The 22,423-nt window shown below is 37.9% G+C and overlaps 1 protein-coding gene across 6 annotated transcripts in view; it reads right to left on the bottom strand.

Annotated features, from left to right (window-relative positions):
• ulk4 (unc-51 like kinase 4) overlaps positions 1 to 22,423 on the bottom strand; it is a 231,409-nt gene that overhangs the window by 94,367 nt on the left and 114,619 nt on the right. For all 6 annotated transcript variants that reach the window (XM_077207698.1, XM_077207725.1, XM_077207715.1 and 3 more), the window contains 3 exons: positions 20,862 to 20,913; positions 17,432 to 17,615; positions 14,441 to 14,533 (listed from right to left, as the gene is read on the bottom strand). In XM_077207698.1, the coding sequence (XP_077063813.1) occupies positions 14,441 to 14,533; positions 17,432 to 17,615; positions 20,862 to 20,913 (329 nt within the window). The remainder of the gene's footprint in view (positions 1 to 14,440; positions 14,534 to 17,431; positions 17,616 to 20,861; positions 20,914 to 22,423) is intronic.

Genomic DNA, 22,423 nt, shown 5'->3' with positions numbered 1-22,423 from the left:
TCTAGGTAGGCAGCTCACAAGGTTTTGAAACGCAGCAAGATAATGCTCCAGACAGCCAGGCTCAGAGGAGTAATGGAAGCCTTTATTGAAAATGACTCGCCATGCTCTCTTATTGATTAAGGTCTTTGATTCACAGCCAATTACAGTATGCAAAAGGTGCATAGAGCAGAACGCCACACTAATCTGAGAAAAGGACAGACAGATAAAATTAAATTAGTAGAAGGGTCACATTTGAAATACTTTCCCCAGTTAATGCAGAGATATAGGAAATAGCTTATTTGACCATTCTCCCCTGAGAGTGTCCTCTACGGAGGATATGGTTTCTTTTAGTGAGAAGCCAGGACAAACCAGGAAACCTGAGATAAGGTGAATGCAGAGGTCTTTATGAGTAGATCTCCCCCTAACTTGCTGAATTCTTGTTATATGAACCAAAGCAAAAGGTAGATATCTTCTTTGTGCCTGAAAGTCTACTTGAAGTCAGCACAGTTCAAAACCTGGAATTTAGGGATTTTTAGGGTCAAAACAGGCTTTAGGCCGTGTGTCCACCAAAGCATTTTTTCACGCAGCTGGCGTAAAATTCACTGTCCCTTTTTACACAGCCGTCCAATCACAGTGGAGGAGGGGCGGGACAAAAACCACACTGACCAACTGTCACAACATTCTTTTTAGTATCAAACAAATTATCTGCGAAATCAGTTACAAGTAAACTGTGCTGTGGATATTCTTTATCATAGCAACGAATCGTCTCAACTGAAAAAACGCAGCGCTGACAAAACGCTCTCAAGCGCACACAGCTGGGCGTTTTCAGCAGAACGTCCAGCGTTTTCAGCTGGCTAAAAACGCTTTGGTAGACACACGGCCTTATTGTGCCAAAATAATTGTGCATTTAAAAAAAAAAAAAAAAAAAAAAAAAAAAAAAAAAAATTCTGGAACACCAACAGCAATGTCATTTTGTTCGTCAGACCAAAGTACTATTAGTTAGTCAGAGACCCCATGAAACTAGTTTTGTAGCTTTTTAGTTAGTGTCTGTTAGCGTTGAGTCCATATACACTGCCGTTTAAACGTTTCAGGTCAGGATTATGCTTACCAAAGCTCTATTTATTTGTTCAAAAATACAATATTGTGATATTGTGAATATTATCACAATTTACATAACTGTTTTCTATTTTTATACATCTTAAAATGTAACATTCTTTTAATTGAAAAGCTTAATTTTCAGCAGCCATCTTCAGAGTCCAAGATCTTCAAAAATGATTCTAATATGCTGATTTGGTGCTTAAGTATAACATTTATTATTATTATTATTACAGTTGAAAACAGTTGTGCTGCTAAATGTTTTTGTGGAATAAATTTTTCTCCAAGATTCTTTGATAATTAGAAAGTTCAAGAGAACAGCAATTTTTTGGTCAGCAAGTCTTTATAATTAATTTTGATCAATTAAATATTTCCTCGCTGAGTAAGTATTAATTCCTTTAAATTATAATATAATTATTGACAATAACATTAAATATCAGCTTCTCAATACAGGCTTGAATTTGAACCATGAGCTCATGAGTTATGACATAAAGGTTATTGGCTGCTGACAAGCCTGGATATATTTTGTCCAAAATTCCTGTTGTAACAGGATATATAAAATAAATAAAAAAATCAAGGGAAAGCTACACTTATTCTGTATTCTGTGGAAAACATTTAGGCCTTTTTTCTATTCTTGCAGATATAATACACAGAAGGGATATTCAATTAAAGTTCTAAGAGGTCCGATCTCTATATTTCCTTCACAATGTAGGTCTGGACAATTATACATAGACAGTTATACATTTCCAATCGGAGCAGCTGTTGTAACATTAAATACTTTTTTTTTTCTCCCAACTGGATATGAATACAAAAAGGTAAGCTAAGATGTTTTATCAGGCTATAAATTGTGTGTATGGCACATAGAAGGCCTTGGGACTGAGAAAAAATACAAGGGGTGCAGGGTTTACTTTTAAAGAAAAGTATGGAACATTTTTATATTTGGCTCAAAATAAACAAACTAAAAAAACAACGTACATGATCTAATAATAAATACTCTCATCATGAGCACAAAACAAAACTAGAAAATAACTAGCAATTTCAAAAATATATATTTTTTGTCTTCCCTTGCCATCTCTAAATATTTTTCCCAAAGTATTACATTGTCTTACGACCCTATGGTTTTTATTGATCCCTCGTTTGAACCCTTTGTATGTGTAGCAACAGTGTCATTTTCTGAATTAGACTCCAAACCAGTACGTATTTTGCCGCGCAGTCATTTATTCTGGCAAATGTGCTCCCGTTTTCTTCACAGTCTAGCTGTAATTCGGATGTTTTAATTCAGGGAATTGAACTTGCTGTGGTCAGAGATCCCTTGCATTCTGTATATTTGTGTTCTGATATTGTGACTGGTTTAGTTAAGGTGGCCGTACTTACTCAGTTACCACTGAAAGGAATCTCTCTTATTCTTGGGAATGATTTAGCTGGAAGTAAAGTTTCTTGTCTCCCCGAGGTTTCTGATGTACCTTGTGCATCAGTCACATCATGTTGACTCAGGAATTTCCTAGTGTATTCCACTCCTGTGTTGTGACTCAAGTGCAAGCTCGCAGGTTTGAAAATTAAATTGATTTAACTCGTTTATGAGTTCAGATTTCCCAGGTGCTGAGGATTCTGTAGATGTTCGTTCAGAGAATTTGAGCTTTGGACCAAGATTTGACTTTCCTTTTGACAGAAAGCAAAAGAGGCACAAAATTCTGATGGTACTTTGACTTCATTTATTTGTGCTGTGATTGACAAGTCCGAACTACCAGATCACGCTGTTGCTTATTTTTTAGATGACGGTGTGCTCATGCGTAAATGGAGTCCTGATAATTGAAGCATGACTGGAGTGCTGTTCTTCAGGTAGTCCTTCCAAAATCCTACAGAGACTATTTGCTGGGTGTGGCTCATGACTATGAACTTTCTGGTCATCTAGGTATTAAGAAAACCTACACTAATCTCCTGAAAAAAAATGTTCTGGCCCGGAATGAAGTCCACTGTGTCCCAGTATTGTCGCTCTTGCCAAGATTGTCAAGTTGCTGGAAAACAGAATCAGGTTATTTCACCAGCCCTTTTAAAGCATATTCCAGTGATGAATGAACCATCCGAGAAGCTTGTGATTGATTGTGTTGGTCCTTTACCGAGGACTAAGTCTGGTCATTCGTACTTATTAACTTTGCTGTGCTCTGCTACTAGGTTTCCAGAAGCCGTCCCACTGCGTTCCTTTAAGACCCCTACAATTGTGAATGCAATTGTAAAAATCTGTGCAACCTTTGGTCTACCCAAGTTTATTCAGACTGATCAAGGGATCTAATTTCATGTCTAGAGTATTCCGTAAGGTAATGAAAGAGCTGAGCATTCAACACTGCATTTCCAGTGCCTATCACCCCAGTCTCAAGGCGTGCTCGAAATATTTCATCAGACTCTTAAGACCATGCTCAGAACTTACTGTCTCCAGCACAAGAAAGAGTGGGATGAAGAGGTTCCTCTTCTGTAGTTTGCTGTTCGCAATACGGTACAAGAATCACTTGGATTCAGTCCAGCCGAGTTAGTTTTTGGCCATTCTCTGCGGGGACCATTAAAGGTGTTACAAGAACAATTACTCTCTGAAAATCAGTCGGTTACCCCTTCTAAGAATGTGCTAGATCATGTGAGTTCATTTTGTGAATGTTTACATTACGTGTGGACACTAGCACAACAGTCACTAGCAACCTCCAAGTCCCGTATGAAGGGCAGATACGACAAAAAGTCTGTTCAATGCTCATTCAAGGTTGGTGATCAAGTTCTTGTATTGATGCCTTTGCCTGGCTCGGCTCTACAAGCAAAGTTTACGGGGCCATATGTGTTTGAAGAAAAGTTAAGTAATACTGACTATGTAGTGCAAACTTCTGAAAGAAAGCGAAAGACTTGTATATCCCACATAAACATGCTTAAACTGTCTCTCGACCTAACTCTAAAGATTCTACCGATTCTCCAGTGTCTACTACTGCTGTTGTAACTTCTGTGGATGTGGTTACTTCTGAATATTCTCCTTCTATGGATGATCTTTACTTAGGAAGTGCTTGCATTTCTGGTGCTCATTTGCAGAATTCTGAAACCTTTGTAAGTCTCAGTTCTCAACTATTACATTTATCCAGATCATCCCAAAATGAACTGATACAGTTAATTGACAGATATTCTGCACTTTTCTCAGATGTACCTACGGTGACTACTGTGTTGACACATGACATTGATGTTGGTGATCATAGTCCTGAAAACGCTTATCGTGTTAATCCTGTAAAGCGTGAGATAATGAAACAAGAAACCCAGTATCTCATTGAAAGTAGTCTGGCTGCGCCAAGCTCTAGTCCATGGTGTTCTCCATGTTTGATAGTTCCAAAACCTGATGTAACATCATGTTTTTGCCCTGATTACCAGAAAATTAATCAGTTAACGGTCAGATTCCTCTTCCCAGAATGGAGGATTGTATTGATCGTATTGGACGCGTTAAGTTTGTAACTAAGTTGGACTTGCTTAAAGGGTATTGGCAAGTGCCGCTTACCGAGCGTGCTTCTGAGATCTCAGCCTTTGCCACACCAGACGCCTTTCTGCAATATAACGTCCTAGCTTTTGGCCTTAAAAACGCTCCAGCTACCTTCCAATGTTTAATGAATAAAGTTTTAGCCAATGTGAACAATTGTGAAGCTTACCTCGATGATGTAGTGTGTTACTCCGATACATGGAGTAGTCATTTACAAACCCTAGAAGAGGTGTTCTCAAGGTTGTAGACTGCTAATCTTACCCTTAATTAAGCAAAATGTGAATTCTGTCATGCCACTGTCACATACTTGGGTAAAAAGGTTGGTCATGGTTCCCTCCGCCCTTTAGAAGCTAAAGTTCAGACCATTGTTGAGTTTACGGTGCCCAAATCTAAGAGAGAACTCAGACGGTTCCTCGAAATGGCTGGTTACTACAGAGATTTCTGTAAAAACTTCTCTGATGTTGTAAAGCCTCTCACAGACAACCTTCGTAAAGCTGTGTCTTTTAACTGGAATTCTAAATGTGAACTTGCCTTTGAGTCTTTGAAAAATTAGTTGTGCAATGCTCCTGTTTTAGCTGCCCCTGACTTCTCTAGACCTTTTAAACTTGAAGTGGATGCCAGTGGTACGGGTGCCGGTTAGGGGTGTAAATCGGAGCCTTCATGACGATTCGATTCGATACCGATTTCTTAAGCCAACGATTCGATTATTTTCGATACTTCAGAATTCCCCGCGATACGATTCGATACGATTCAATAATCGATATTTTTACATGATATCTATTAAGTTTCAAATAAATCAACAAAAAGTTTATAATTTGCCTTTTATTGAGAATACAGGAACAGTATTCTATTCACATAATGTGTATGATGTGCTCAATGCACTGCAAATAGAACAGCAAATATAACAGTTACTGCATACAGTACAAAACTTGATTCTATCGAATCCTGGTGCGTTTCCGTGCATCTTACCTCATCGCAAAAGTGCACGACACATGATAGAAAACAAAACGCGGGTCAATATATTGTGTTTTTTATTTTATTTGGTGCTATTATGCACAGCTGAGTGAACAACACCGGTTTACTGTGTGCCGCATTTGGCTTTTTGCTGATTGCAAACGCAGGAGACAGTGGATTTCCATTAATGTGTTGCCCTGAGTCCACGCGCTATGTGTGTGTGTGTGAATACACTGCAGACTCTCTCTCGCTCTTATCCAAGGTAAATTATCAACACTATCAGCCCTTACATGTGTTTTATTTAACTAAATACATCATAATCAGCTAAAAAGCATGCGCAGGTCACTTACTTCCTGAACAAGTGCGCACTCGAGTCCGTGATGCTTTCACATTCACGTAAGCCGCGGCACGGTTCGAGTGCAACCGAACTCAGCGCACCTCCTCCAGGCAGTCTCGGGTTTGGTATCCCAGTGCGCACCAGGGTCAGCGTGACAGACAGCGTTTACATAATTAGAGATTTTTCATGCGAACCGTGCCCGTTCCGAGTTGGTGTGAAAGCACCCTAGACTTTTCAAGTAAGCTGTTGAAGTAGCCTTTTGTACACGTTAGCGCCTGTTTGTTTACGTTAGTAACTGCTAGCTTGGAATTCGCCGACTAAGTGACTGAAGGTGCATTCACACTGGCAGTTTAGTTACGTTAGCCCAGTGCATAACAACAATCGTTTGTACGCATATGAGCGGATGCTGAAAATAGACAGGCGGCAAAACAAACACATTAATCGATACTCTTGCCGACGCATCGATGCATCGAATCGTCGGCTGTATAATCGATGCATCGATACGAATCGATTAATATTTACACTCCTAGTGCCGGTGCTGTCCTACTGCAGGAAGATGACCAAAGAATTGACCATCCAATATGTTTCTATTCAAAGAAATTTAATCGCCATCAACTCAATTATAGTACCATAGAAAAAGAAGCATTAGCTCTTTTGTTAGCTCTACAACATTTAGAAGGTTATGTTGGCTCCAGTTCGCAACCCGTTGATGTATTCACGGATCCACTAATCTTTCTGCAACGTGTGTGTAACAAAAACCAGAGACTTATGCGTTGGGCACTCATTTGTTAGTTTTAATATGTAAATTTAGAACAAGAAAGGTGTTGACAATGTTATTACAGACTCTTTGTCCAGATGTCATTTGTAAACTTGTAACCATGTAACCATGTTGTTTCTCATATGTGTGGGGGTGTTACGACCCTATGGTTTGTATTTTGTTATATCTCTGTTTTTTTGTGAGTCTCAGTGTGTGTCTGTCTAGGAACACTATCTGATTGGTTCCTGCAGGGTTATTGATGCTTTGTCCTGATTGGTGCAGAGTATTTTAAAAGACACGTCATCAGTTCCTCTTGAGAGAGAGGTCTTGTGTTTGAGCAGAGAGAGAGCTTGTGATTTAAGCGTTAATATTATCAGAGTGTTAAGAGTATCTGAGTGTTAAGAGTATGATTGTTAAGAGTTTTTTGAGACTGAGTATTGTTTGTTTGTTTGAATTGAAAATTGTTTGTATCTGAATATCCCAGTTGGTATATTTGACCCTTTGCCTGTTTTCTGACACTGATTTGGACTGCCCTTTTCAGTCTGTTTGCCTTATTGTAAATATATTGTAAATACTGATTTTTGGGAAAGTAGGGAGTCTGACGCCATTTTTTTTTTTATTGTAAACTGTTTGATCTCTGTTTTTGGTTAGGGAGTTAGGTTTACAGATTGTATTCTCATTTTCTTTTGGGTTAGGGTTTAGGAAAGAGGTTTAAAGACAAGGTTGTTTTGTTTGTTATTTTGGCCTAGTCGGCTCCTGAATCAAAAGTCCCAAATTAAGTAAATAAATAGACCTTTGTTCTAATTCCCTGCAAATTTCTGAGTCTTTTATGTTGCCCCCTTTTCCCCTAGATGGGGTGTAACACATTGTTTATTATGGAATTCTCTTAATATGCTGATTAATAATCCTAACTGTAGGAAAATAAGAAACATGAAAAGGTGAAAAGGAGTATTCTTTTGAAGAGTAAAAATGTTGCTGCTCATCGTGTTTCTGCTACTGTTGTTAAAGGGATAGTTCACCCAACAATGAACATTCTGTCATCATTTACTCACCCTCTGTATGAGTTTCTTTCTTCTGTTGAACACAAAACCATTTTCCCCCCTACTCTTAATCTTTAAAATATCTTCTTTTGTGTACAACAGAAGAAAGAATATCAAACAGATTTGGAACAACTGGAGGACAAGTGATGACAGTTTTAATGTTTAGGTGAACTATCCCTGTAACCTGCATCAACAATGCGAATGTAGAGGAAAAGGCTTGAATATGAAGCACATTTGGCAGGGAACTACACTGCGACCAAAATGGTCGCATATGCGACCTTTTGAAATGCCATTGCGACCCTAATTTTTAATGGGTCGCAAATGTATCACCGTTTGATTATTTTTGTACCTACCTAATGTTTTAGGCAATATGCTATGATTTACTATGAGCATTTATTAAAACAGAAATGTGTATTTTAAGAATACGTTTTATAACGCGCTCTGAGCATTCAACACATCAAGTTGGCTTCGCGGATTCGCGCTTGTTTAACTGAGAGAACGAGCAGAGAGAGTGAAAGCCCCAGTCGCGCGCGCGCTCTCTCTCCCTCCCTCGCTCATAATAATGAATTGAGTTGACTGAATATCTTTGAGAATACACGATGGTAAAAGGTCGGAAGACCGAAGTTTTTTTTTTTCTGAACTACCACTGGTTGTGAATTGTGCTAAAATAACGTTGCCTCATCTTCTCTGAAAAGCTTTCCACACATTCAGATGGCATAAACCACTCTTTCAATAAACAAAACAAAAAATCTATCTGGTGATGAAATGTTTTCTGTGTTGAGACAAATCTTGTGCGATGTCCTAAACTGCCTGGATAATCACACAACGTGTGCCGTGGTCCGTTAATGACACGTCCGATTCGCGAACTGACTCCTTTGAACCGATTCACTTTAATGAATGGTTAAAATAACAACTGATCTGTCCAACACTGAACTCAAGAGTCATTCTAGAATGATTCATTCTTTCCAAGTAGAGCTATTCAAGTCATCTGGTGAAATTGTTTTTATATCGCAATATATATCGCAGAAAAATCAAATATCGCAATGTCATTTTTTTACCAATATAGTGCAGCCCTACTGTAAATTCTGTGGGCCTTCAATTGCAGGACTGTCCAAATTTGTAACTGCGTCAAAACAATTCAAACACGAATCATTGAAGCTTCACAATGACATATTATATTTATTTTACTTTTCCTTAAGAGTTCAGAAGTCTGCCCATCTGTGCCAACCATAGCATGGTGAAATCCAAAAGAAATTAATTTAGCACTTTATTGTGTAGGCTACTGTATTTTCTATTGCAGTAAATCTATCCCATCCATTTTTAAAGAAAACAAGAAGGCATGTGTTTTAAAAGATGGAGAGTAAAATAAAAAGCACATCTGTATGCAATACAGTTTCACTATTGGTCATTATTATCCAGAGCGGCTTACTATATAAATAATTTGTGCGACCAAATCATGTTTTGCGCTAGTAACTGAAAAAGTTAGTAGCGCAAGTGCCACCAGTGGAAAATGTTAGTGTAGTTCCCTGTTTGGCTCTAGATTAAAAATATTAAAGGATGTAGTGACGACAGATCATTACCGTAAATGGCCCTGAGCGGTTGTGATGTGAACCGCTGCTCACTTTTTATCCGTAGTAACTGTAAAATGACAATTATTCCTGCGCTCCAAATGGAACCAAGCCGAGGTCCAGAACCGGACCGCGGTCCGCCATTTGAATACCGCTCATATACAGTAAAAACAGTAGGGTTGAACTAGAATTTGCATCTTCCACAAGAGCACCAGCTCAACGTGTCTAACAATGTGCATAAACCACTAGGCCATGGCTCAAACACAGTTAATATGCACCAAAGAAACTATTCAACATACCAAAAATAGATTACCTGCAGCAAACATCAATTCATTCACCGCCACTCACGGTACATGGAGTCCTTTGACAGAACAGTGACGCACATCGACCAATCAGTACACTCAAGTGTTCATTGATGTGCCCTTTCTACAGTATGTTTATTCAGAACAGTCAATGATCTCTCATCTGTCTGCGCTCTACTTCCCAACAAACATCATTACCCCTACAATTACCAACAAAACACAAAAGCCAATACAAAACACACACACACTCTGGGTACAACGGAGTAAGCAGGCATAATGAATAGGGCCATTTTATCATGACACACCAAAAAAAAAAGAGAGAGGGATTGTGGCCTTTTCTCAGCGAAGGCTTATTTGTGCCTGGTATGTGCTCCATTAGGTATTTAATAGGCAAGCTGCCCAGTGGCTAGGATCACTCATCCATCTTTCTGAATGACAGGCGTTTGCAGAGGTAAATGAGGTCAACTGGGTGGGTGAAAAAATAGTTTTTCCCTTACACAACTTTCAGACCAACCAGGTTATTGGCCCACTTACACAGTCCTATCCTAGGTATTTTTCACTGCAAAACCCGTACCTGGATAAAGTGATCGTGGCCCACGTAGTGATGGACTGTGTGTCAGGTTACAGATGAATATCATGCAATCTGTGAAGAACATGTTTGGGTCATCTATCACCCCATTGTGAATTCTGTTAAATAAAATATCTCCCTTTGGAGTGGACTTTGAGCGTTGTAACCTTGCAGATTTTTTTTACGCTCAAACAGCAACATTACACACTAATTAAAGTTAAAAAAGTGGAAAAACATAATAGGACCCCTTCAATGTCAGAGTGGGATTTGAGAGACTTGATTTTACTGGTGAGAGTAAGCGTGGGCTGTGAGCGATTGAGTGGAGCACACTGGCATAGAGCGGAATATCACTCACATGCTTTGGACTGTAGAGAGTTAACCAGCCAGCCTGGTCTGTCAATTCAGGACAGATATCATCCACACTAACAATGAAGCTGATGTAATTGGTGATGTTGACAAATTTGTGACAAAATCAACATCCTATCAGCAGAGATAAGGTTCAGTCCAGCCATTACAGGCATCTCAAATCTCAATCCTACATCTTGTCTTTTCCTCGTCTCTAAAACGAGGCTGCTAGGTCTTAACTCAAAAAATAATGAATGCCTCAACTTTTCGTTTGCATCTAAGAGTGATTTTAACGGTGCAAAGCAGCATTTTCACGGAAACAGGTAGTGCCGAGATTGGCATTTACACAGGTAAATGTCAGCCAAAGACACTAAAGCATCTAATAAGAGAACGTATGCACATAATCTTTACGCTTGCAGGCAAACTTTGCATCAGATCTCCAATCAGTCAGTGAGGAGAGCTTCTGCTATGCGGTCCTCACTCCCCCCTCACTCTTTCGGAACAGCACCCGACATTTACTGGCACCATGGTCCCTCTGGGGCCGAGACACTATCAGAGCCCGTCGTAGGGTGTGATTTCTCCCTGGTAGACCTCTGAGATTTCTGTTGTTCTAGTGTACTAACAAATAGATCCATTCAATATATTCCAGACACAGAAACCATCCATCCGTCCATTTCTGTCTCGTCCGTTCAGCGACAATGTTGTCAGGGGCCAGCGTTTGTAGCCAGAGCAACTGCTATGCTCACACATCCTTTCAGTCCAGAGCTGCCCACATAAACAGTGCTGAGAGAATAATAGGCAGTCACACATACAAACAAATCGTGACACTTCCACATGCCTGAGCACCATGGACACAGACAGCTCCCACACACCGCAAGTCCTGTCCAATATACCGCTAGCAGAGGGTGTCATCCTTCACAGCAGCAACAAAGACACTTCCATTGGTGTAAAAAGACATCACCTCATCTACACCATTTAACCTGTATTTAATTAATATTAACTTTAAATTGTCCTTGTTGTATCTGTCATATGTTATTGGCAACTTCACAAAACTATTATATATTAAGTAACATGTTGTTCATTAGAATTATTCTGTACCAATGTAATTATACTGGTAATCACATTGTAATATGACCAATTAATGTAAATTGTGACAATTTAAAAAGAAAATATATTTTTTTTTAAATAATAATAATATAATATAATATAAATAATAATATAAAAAATAATAAGGTGACAACTATAAATGTATATGGGAACAATTCATTTAGCCAATGGACATATATCTTTTCACATACAGGATTCTCACAACTCTTGTCCAATGAACTACCATGACTTTTCCAGTTTGGAAAAACTTACTGAAGGAAACTATTTATAATTATAAATATAAATATAAATATAAATATATATATATATATATATATATATATATATATATATATATATATATATAAATGCATTCACCTGGAACCAATCAAGAGCTGTCTTTGTTCAGCACCTCTTTAATTTCACTCGGGCGAGTCACTTTCAAACCAAGCAGCATTCTGTTGGTAGACGTGCTGAATTTGAGTGAAAAAATTTACCCAAAGCGAAATCTGCATCTGGAAATGTTTCGCCCTAATGTGTAATTCCTGATTTGCATGGATTCTTATTGAAATTACTGGATTTTGCTTACGAAATTTCATTGAGCAACTGTGGCCTGTCTACACTTGATGTTTTAATCAGTCTCTTTTGTCCACTTTCAACCCATTCTGTCCGGATTACTTCCAGGGGAGGATCTATGGGTGGGTAAATGTATGGGCTTTTTCAGATCTTTCGATCTAATAGACAAAATAAGCTTGCGCACTATACACATGAACGTGCACTGAGACGACGGAAAAACATAGGGAGAGCATCAGCTTTAGTTTCTGCTCTGACAGCCACAAGACCACACCGAATGCTTTGTGTACATATTAAAAATCAGGAATGGTGAGAGAACATTAATTGTGCTTGGTCCGTTTTTCGTCTTCAAACCAAACTTGGGTCTTCAGGTGACAAAGTTTATATTCTGTTTGGCTAGTGCACTTGCCATAATGTTTACGCAAGTCACTAGGTGGAAAGTAGGCTCAGTCTTTTGTAGTCTTTTGAGGTTGTTCGAATGCATTCGTGACTGTAGGATATCTACAAATCAATTCCATTCACATTAAACCTTTTGAGTAGGTAGGAAGTGTGGCCTGCCAGGTTATGCACATGCATTCATTCTTCCACTCTTCCCTATTGTTTATTGTCAGCTCTCCAGTATTGATGAAATAAATAGATGAAATAAAGAGCAGACAAGGCTCTTTCTGTCAAAGTAAAATTAAATAAATAAAACAGATTCTTTGAAGTTTCAGTGGTCTGATCAATTTGTCACAGCCAATCACACGCTCCCTCACTCATAGCAAAGACTAAATACTCAATTTAGTTTTAGTCAATTAGACCATCAGTGAGTCACATTTCTTCCTTCAGCTGAGCCAAAGCCCATTCAGAGTTTTAACTAAACATACTGGTTAGTAACTAGTTCATTATCCCCTGTCTAAGCAATGGCTAATGTACTAGACATAAATTCTTAGTACTGATAAAATTAACACTTATGAGAAGCCGTTCAGCACAACTCTCTTAAGAGCACATATATTTTCTTTAGTCTCTATTAAACCCAAGAGTGGCCAAAGGTTCTCGATAATTGGAAAGTTTGAACTACTATCGCAACCGATAATAAAAGAACACCAGTGCTCGCACAGAAACAGCTAATGTCCCTCATTTGCAATCTCATTTCGCCTGGAACCCATCAAGAGAAGGTTTGCGTTTTTAGGACTTTATCAAGCACAGGCAACGCAATTTAATTTCACTATTGTGAGTGGAAATAGCTCTTCGCAGGCGGGGGCAAGGGGATGGGGGGTGGCTCTGCAACAGACGAGAATTTTCCGATAGGTGACATCAATTTGAATAGTTCAACTGTGTGGCTGCAGCTCTATCAGCACCAAGAAAGACAATGTGCAGGAGGCCAGCAGGAGCCATTAGAGAAACAGCGGGGGGATGAGGATGAGATAAGAAATGTACACACACACACACACACACACACACACACACACACACACACACACACACACACACACACACACACACACACACACACACACACACACACACACACACACACACACACACACACACTTACCTGTGCACCCAGACACTCGTAAAAGCCCACAGAGAGAGGTGGTAAGAGCAGGGAAAACAATTAAAAAGACAAAAGAGATGTTTTTTTGTGCACGTGTGTGTGGGTGTCAGCATGTGAGCTACTAGTCCAAACAAAGCTAAGATCCACAAGAGTTGTGTTGACAGATTTAGAGCCTTTAGAGCATTCTCACCAATTATCTCATTATAGATTCATAAATACTTCGTAAATTTATAGAATAATACAATTATACCACTCATGTTCAACTTTATTTGAGCTTTTTTTGGCTTTGCAGCACAAAGCTGCGTCTGTGGATGCAGTTAGAAACTATATGTGGCATCTCTGAAGTTTATTTCTTCTCAGCGTGACCTACTTTTGAAGGATCAATAATCTAATAAGGTTGAGTTCAGCAACACACAGGAAAGAAAAGCCTCAAGACAATCTTCTGCTTGGTATCTCTGGGACTATTAGGAGTGTTTTTGTCCAAAACTTCAACTGTAAATATTCTTAGTATACTGTTCTGTAAGAATACATTATTAGTTATTATTAATTAAAGGACAAGCTGTCATCTTGTTGTTAGAGAACTGGATTTACAGTAAACCAGATTGTACACCACTGCTCACTAGAGAAAAAAATGGAACAGTACGATGGCTAATATGCAATATAATAGTGTGGGGCTTATACAGAAAGGAAGGGGATCTGGTGTACCCGTGCAAACTGTCATTAAGGTCCTCCTAAAATCTGTTCACTAAATAAATAAATAATCCATCAGAGTGTGTAGAATGTTCGGCTGTGCTGTTGGTTACCTGCTGACGGTTGAGCTGTGCTCAGTGAGGGACACCAGCAGTTTAAGAGCATACACTGGTACAGGATCTGGCTCCAGGAGCAGAGTCACATACCTGCAGAGAGATCTGCATTAAACAAGGTATGCAAAATGTGTACAGTTGGATACAAGTTAATTCATAACAAAAGTCATTAAAGATTATTGAAAAAAAAAAAAAAACTGACTATTTGGAAAGAATTAGTAATGCTACAATGATTAGGGGATTTTGAAGGGAAGAGAATCTGCATAGAAAATACTAAACAAATTACAATCAGATAAATTCAAAAAAACAAAGATACAAATAAAAATAAACAGTGCTTTAGGCTGTGTCCAACAAAGCGTCTTTTCAAATTGTTCAAAAAAGCGTAAAATTCCAATTGTTTTCAATGAGATTGATGTTTTTGCCTGCCGTGTCTCGCCTTAATAAGCTATAATGAGCTGAAAAAAAGACTGACATCTCTCTCTTTTCATACAGATTACATAAACTGAGAATATGTGTTTTTTATATAAAAATACTTAATTTAAAAGAAGTGAATTTAAGCTTCATAAAGAAAAATCTTTCGTGCCTCTGTGACAAGTATTCCCTGAGTTACAGTTCATTTTCGGACACGTTTCAGAATGGACTTCACTGACAGAGAGAAGGCAAAACTCGCATCATGTTTATTTTTCTTTATTTGACAAAAAGCACAATACTTTTTTTTATTGTGAGTATACACAAAAATAGACACTTAACAGGATCGAATGATGTATAACACTTTTAGAGTACTTGAAGTAGTACATAGTATAAACAGAGTATAAACAGTATTTTGAGTCTCTTTTGCACTAAGAAAAAAAGTGAGCTGGTATCGCCGGCGATACCGCCGACCCCAGAGGGTTAAGATCAGTGACGGTAGGAATACACTGGCACTGATTATTTACTGTATAATTTAAATGTTTAAATGTGACACTGAAACATCCCAAACAAAGCTCTTACAGGTGGTTGTGAATGCATGCTTCAGTAAATGTAGGCTACTTTCAATAAAAGGTTCATCATGTTAGGAATACTTTTAAATGTGTTGCTTTGTGTCATGACATGAGTAAGCAATTGAGAAGGCTAACATTCTGTCAAGAGTGAACGCAAATGTATCTACACTGGACACAACTGTTATATTTGTCTTTGTCAAGTGCATGATGATGGTATTGAAGTTATTTATAAACCCATGAATGGCATACTAATAGTAGTCAATGATAGGGCTGATGATTAATCGAAAAATAATCGAAACCGAAATTCAGAGCCTATAACCAACGTAATTTTACCATGTCGGTTATTTCGGTTTTTTAATCCTATTAATATTTCCGCCCACTGTGTGTTAATGTACTTTCCCCTTAATACATATTACCGCGTGTGTAGTCACGTAACTCTTCCCCGTCCAGTCTGCGACATTGAAGCAACATGAGCCCCTTTCACACAGCGCGTTGATCCCAGGAAATTGCCAGAACAAACACCTTCTGTGTGAACGCAAACACGACCCGGGATTGATGCCAGGTTGGGGACATAGTAACATTGCCGTGTTCAGTCCCGCAACGCGCGCTGTGTGAGCAAAAGCCATAATCAATGCCGTGTCGTAATGATGGCGCTAAACCGGGATCGTTCGCCAGCGTGAAGCGGTTCGTAATGCGCTAGTTTATGATCGAATCAGACAAAAAAAAATGCACAAGCGTGGTTTCTCGAGAGAAATCGCAGCTCATAAGCAAACTATAGACGCCGCTGGGACATGTCACGTGTCTTTGCGGGTTGTGTGTGTCTGTGAACGCACTCTCTTGATTCCGGAAAATCACTGGCAGTGTGAATGAACCAAAGTCAAACACACCCGGGTCAAATCCCGGGCCACTTTATCCGTGTATTTTCCGGAAACTCTGTGTGAAAGGGAACTCAAACACTGAGTCAACTCAGCAACCGGAGCCGCTTGTACCAAAGAAACACGCGAAAAAAGAGAGAGACTGACAAACGCCCAGCAACAAGTGCCTCCACTCCACAAAGCAGGTTTCGATAACACAAGCATGTACAAATGCTACACAATATGAAAAGGATTAGTTTTGGTTTTAGGCAAGTTATATTTTTCTTTTAAGATGGCAATATTTACAATCATTTATTTTGTTTACAAAAAGAACTATTTTCTACATTTTTAGGAAACTTTCTTTTTACATTAAAACTTAATTACTTTTTTATAAGACGTTTTTATTTCAAGCATTGTATGCTTTGTTTGATTCAATTGTTTGAAATATTTAATAAGTAAGCATTAAAAGCTATCTGTGGGTTTCCTTATTTTAGAATCACAAAGATAGGATTTTCATTAAAAAAAAAATTACCGTGAACATATTTACAGTATAAGCTTTGCCAGTAACACATGAGAAAGAATTTTTTTTAAATAATCGTTCAATAATCGTAATCGAGGTAACTTGTTCGATTACTCGTGATTATGATTTTGGCCAAAATCGTCCAGCCCTAGTCAATGAACATTTTAACATAAAAAAAAAATCTTACATACTTCACATTTTAAATTAATTAATGTTTTGACAATTTAACAATTATAGTATCTATTGTTGCAATATTGTTTCTCCATTTTTTTACTGTTCAAAACAGTATTGTCAGTGATTGAATTCATTTAAAATATTAAAAAGTGCATAGCCCTAAAATAATACAATTATTTAAATCTACTTATTAAAACTCACAAGTAATTATTTGTATTTATGTAAGTAGTATTAGTAACAGTAAGAGTATACTGTTGCTGATTAAATAATGTACCAATTCTTGTTATGAAAATAGTATTTTTTATTGTTGCAATATCACTGTCTTTTTTTTATAATTTAGCAGAATATTGTCATATCCAGTAAAATAATAATGGTTAGGACACAATCTTAGTTTCATTAGATAGAGACGACGGAGGAGTAAACAGAGAGAGCAGAATATAGGTAAGTGAGTGGTGAGTCTTACTGTGGCAGCAGGGCCTCAGAGATGAGCGTTAGCAAGCGAGTGTTGGAGGAGATGCCTTCACCTTCCCACTCTCCCTCTCGTTCTCTCCCTCCATCTCTCTCTCTCTCCTCCACCTCGTCTTGGCTCAGCAGCAGCAGCAGCGTGATCTCTGACAGCACACGCAAACTCACAATACGCCATTCCACTGGGTGACACACACACACACACACACACACACACACACACACACACACACACACACACACACACACACACACACACACACGGTTACATGCATACTTACTCATATGCACAATTATAAATCAACATATTCATAGCTCATTTTCATGTTCATGATCTTAAAAACCGTTAGCATTAAAGACTTACGATTTGTGTGAGCCTACTGCATATCAATACATTTCTTTACCCATATAAATAAATAAATACATTTGAGAAGAAGAAGAAAAAAAAAACATTCAATGGAAAGGAAAAACAGTGGACATTTTTGGTCACAACATAATTGAATGATTTTTTCCACCAACTTGTTCCACTGTTATGTGTCCTGTATTTAGTGTCGTCCACTTGTGATCCGATAGACCAAAATGCATGTTAATACCAGGTGTAAACCGGGCCAAACAGTGAAACAATCATAAACCTTTCATTTGAATGCTTACTGTGCGAAAATGTTTCAATATTTCTAATTTCTACCATCAATGAAGAACATGCATGAAATATGATTGTACTTGACTTCTTATATATAGATAAAGGTGTCTGTAATTTTATTCAAATAATGTTCAAAATGTTTATTTTTCAGAATTTTCTTACATTAAACTACCACTACTACTACTACTAATAATAATAATAATAATACAGAATTCTCCTAATATAAATGTATAACAACCGTCGAACATTTTTATTTGACAAATATGAAGGTAAAATAATGACATAAAAAATCGCATGCGCAGGGTAAGATTTGTGAAAGAGTACATAAGATTGCAAGCGTAAAATAAATTTGCATGTGCAAGAGAATATTTCTAAATGTGTAAATCACCCTTCAAGTGTAAGAATTTTTTTTTTGCAGCATTTAACTGTTATTCGTAAGTGTAATTCATGTATTTTGAAGCTGCAGCTTCATGCAAACGTAAAAAATAGGATCTGTATTCTTCAGACTTTCATTTTTCCGCGCTTACACTTTTGGCACGGCCACAAATGCGGCCAAAAGCACTGCAAGCCTGTGAACAGCAATTTGCAACCGAAAACAACCGAGGCAGGAACTGCAAAATAGATGAATTGCGTAAAATCAAACTTTGTGTAAAAAAATAAACTGTTGCAAATGTCTAAATGACTTCTTGTGTGCATGGGGAAAAAAGTTCCCGAAATAACCCGATTTGTACAGTTGCGTCTTTCTTTTTCCCGCGCTTACAGTTTTGGCACGATTCTCTCACTCACTGAGTTTTGCAAGCGTGAAGAGGAGGGCGGGTCCACCTTCATCATGTAGCCAATCCGATGAGCTTCTCGCTGACACTCGATTTACTCTGATCTGATTGGTTCAATAAACACGCCAGTCACCAGAACACATCTTCATCTTTATTCGGCTCAGAATTGTTCTCATTGCCGAAATGGTACTTTTAATGCACACAAACAGGTTGAATAAATAAATAAAAGAAACAAATAAATAAATAAATATGATTTCTTAATAAGCTGTGCACCAGGCTGACTGACATTCATGTTGAATTTCGAGCTGGTGTTAATATTATTGGATTGAAATTGTATACATTATATAATCTGTTACACCACTGAGCTGATGTTAAACTTTACAATCAAAACATTTAATACCCATTCGTTATGTAATAATACCATTCTGATGCAGTGTTTTTCACATCATGTCTCTGCTCATGGTATTTAACACTCAATTATATATTTTGAAATATTGTCTTGCACTGTCAATATTGATTCTGATTACTTCCATGTGACTGATCAAGCTATTATATGTAGCTAGTATGAATAACAAAATGCTTTCTCTGTGTCCAGATTTGACTGTAATGAAAAACTGATACTAAATCAACATGAACTCAACTTTGACAAAAAGTAACTAATTATGTCTGAATAAAAACCCAGCAACCAGGGAATACACAGCATATATGTTTTTGTATAGGGCTATACAGCCATCTAGTGATATCACGGTGGAATTGCAGGTACTAAATGGTGCATAATTTAGAGATGCTCTTAAAATACATGTTAAAGGGAAAAACTATTATTATAACTCATTTTAGTAAAATAATAATACCATTTCTGGAATCCCCCTGATCAGTAGACAGGTGAAATTATGCATGCAGTAGTGCAGATACTAGGCCTACATTAAGCATCAAGATTACAAACTGATATGGTCTTATGAGGAAGAGGATGATGATGAGCAGGATACATGCACTGGATATACATACATTTTCTTTCTTAAAACACCAGTTCGAAATTCAGTTTTCATATAGTCAGCCTAATGGAGCACAGCCTAATTAGAAATCATGATTTATTTATTTATTTATTTGTTCGTTTATTTATTTCCTCAACATGTATGTGTGCATTAAAAGTACCATTTCGGCAATGAGAACATTTCTGAGCCAAATAAAGATGAAGATGTGTCAGCGTGAAGATTGGCTACATGATGAAGGTGGACCCGCCCTCCTCTTCACGCTTGCAAAACTCAGTGAGTGAAAGAATCGTGCCAAAACTGTAAGCGCGGGAAAAAGAAAGACGCAACTGTACAAATCGGGTTATTTCGGGAACTTTTTTCCCCATGCACACAAGAAGTCATTTAGACATTTGCAACAGTTTATTTTTTTACACAAAGTTTGATTTTACGCAATTCATCTGTTTTGCAGTTCCTGCCTCTGTTGTTTTCGGTTGCAAATTGCTGTTCACAGGCTTGCAGTGCTTTTGGCCGCATTTGTGCGCAAAAACCGTGCCAAAAGTGTAAGCGTGGAAAAATGCAAGATCCTATTTATTTTGTGTTTGCATGAAGCTGCAGCTTCAAAATACATGAATTACACTTACGAATAACAGTTAAATGCTGCAAATATTTTTTTCTTACACTTGAAGGGCGATTTACACCTTTACAAATATTCTCTTGCGCTTGTAAATTTATTTTACGCTTGCAATCTTAAGTACTCTTTCACAAATCTTACCCTGCGCATGCGATTCTTTGTCATCATTTTACCTTCATAGACAAATGACAATCTAGTGAGAGTGTGAAAATGAATTCTACAAGAGCGTAAGTCCACAGGGCCCAAGAAACAATCATTTATCATACTTCCAAATGTGTTATTTCATAGATTTGATGAATTTTATATTATTCTAAAATGTAGACTAGTAATAAAAAAGAATGAGTAGGTGTGTCAAAACTTGACTTGTAGTGTATAATTGTCTTTGCTCATTTTCCGTTGAAGTGTGTTCTCACCGTTCTTACTGAAAGCCAAAGACGCTAGTGGTGGTACAATCAAATCCACAACCTTAGGGAAACAAAGAGAGAAGTGCATTATTCTAAAAGTGAGAAATCTCACCTATATGCTCTTAGTCTCACCAGACCACACACACACACACACACACTTGCATGGTGTGAGTGAAAGTGAAACAGCTGGAAGCGGAAGACTGAGAGAGTGCTCTGAACAGCTCCAATTTGCATGGAAATGTGATGTCAGCTCTGCCCTTTGATCATAGAAAGTGCGTTCCAACAAAAGGCCTTACGCCAGCTCTTTTGAAAATTAGAATCAGGTTTTACAATTATTACCAACTACAATCAGCCGCACGGCAGCAAATGTTGCACACAGGTGTCTTAATGTGGATGGCTGTGGGCATCTCTCAAACAAAGGATTTTACTTTCGGTGACTACATTTGAAAAGAACACCAAAGAAGCATATTGTAAAGGTTATCTATGGATTTTTCTTTTTCTTTCTCTATTGTAAGACAGTTTTTTTCACCGAGCCGCACATATTGTACAGGTGCTACACTAAACCCACGGCACATCTTTGATCTCTTGCCCACTATGAGAGGATTGTCATGAATGTCAGTATAATGGTAATTCTTTCTTGAGTTTAGTTGAGGTATGTTTGAACATTAGAATGAAACTTAGTGAGTTGTCTACCTAGACAGTCATTATATGGGTCAATGACGAATAAAAGTTTCCTTGATAAAAAAAATGGAAAAGCTTTAAAAAAAAACACAAGCTAAGTTCTTAGTAATACACTCTTTGTATTCATGTTGGTTTCATATGGTTTTGATAAATGTATACTGCTTTCAACAAAAGTTGAAATGTAATAAAAATGTCAAAAAACATTTGATTTTGACCACATGGCTTAACCACATGACTTTGATTTTGCATTTTTTTGAATATTAATAAGCAGTTTTGTACCAATCTACATAAGGTTTTATTTTAAAAAATGTCATTGTTTTAATGAAGCTTTTCTTCATTATGTAGGATAGTTGCATCACCCCCTTTCATATGAAATTGAACTCAGGAGTTAAAAATATGTTCATCATAGAAGATGTAACTGTATGTATGAATTATATAGACTACATCATTATTGGCTATCTAATGGATGTTTAAACGTTAGAATCCAACGCATTGAGCGGCCTACCTATAGAGCAGTGGTTCTCAACTGGTTTGGACATGGGACCATATTTTATAAAGTCATAAAGCTGAATTTGGAACAAGAAAATGTATTTCTCAAAAAAGGTTGACACTAGGTGTTGCGCAGACTAGTCGACTTTAATGCTCTGTCAACTAGTCGCTCATCATTGCCGAGGAGCGGATAAACTATAACGATCAGTCATAATCCCACCCACTTTGAAGCGGTACTAACTGCAGTGGAAAAGCAACCGAGCTAAAGCGAACCGAGCCGTGCCGCGCCGCGCCGAGTCGTAACCACGCAGTGGAAAAGCAAAGCGAGCCGAACCGTGCCGCGCCGAGCCGTACTGAGCCGTACCATGCAGTGGAAAAGCGCCATTAGCTGCTAAGCGAGA

The sequence above is a fragment of the Siphateles boraxobius genome, unplaced genomic scaffold (assembly GCF_051911475.1).
Source record: "Siphateles boraxobius isolate OS27281-9 unplaced genomic scaffold, OSU_SipBor_1 12, whole genome shotgun sequence".
In the NCBI taxonomy this organism is placed as follows: Eukaryota; Metazoa; Chordata; class Actinopteri; order Cypriniformes; family Leuciscidae; genus Siphateles; species Siphateles boraxobius.
Note: the sequence above shows the minus strand (reverse complement) of the source record. Positions and strands in the feature narration are given on the sequence as shown.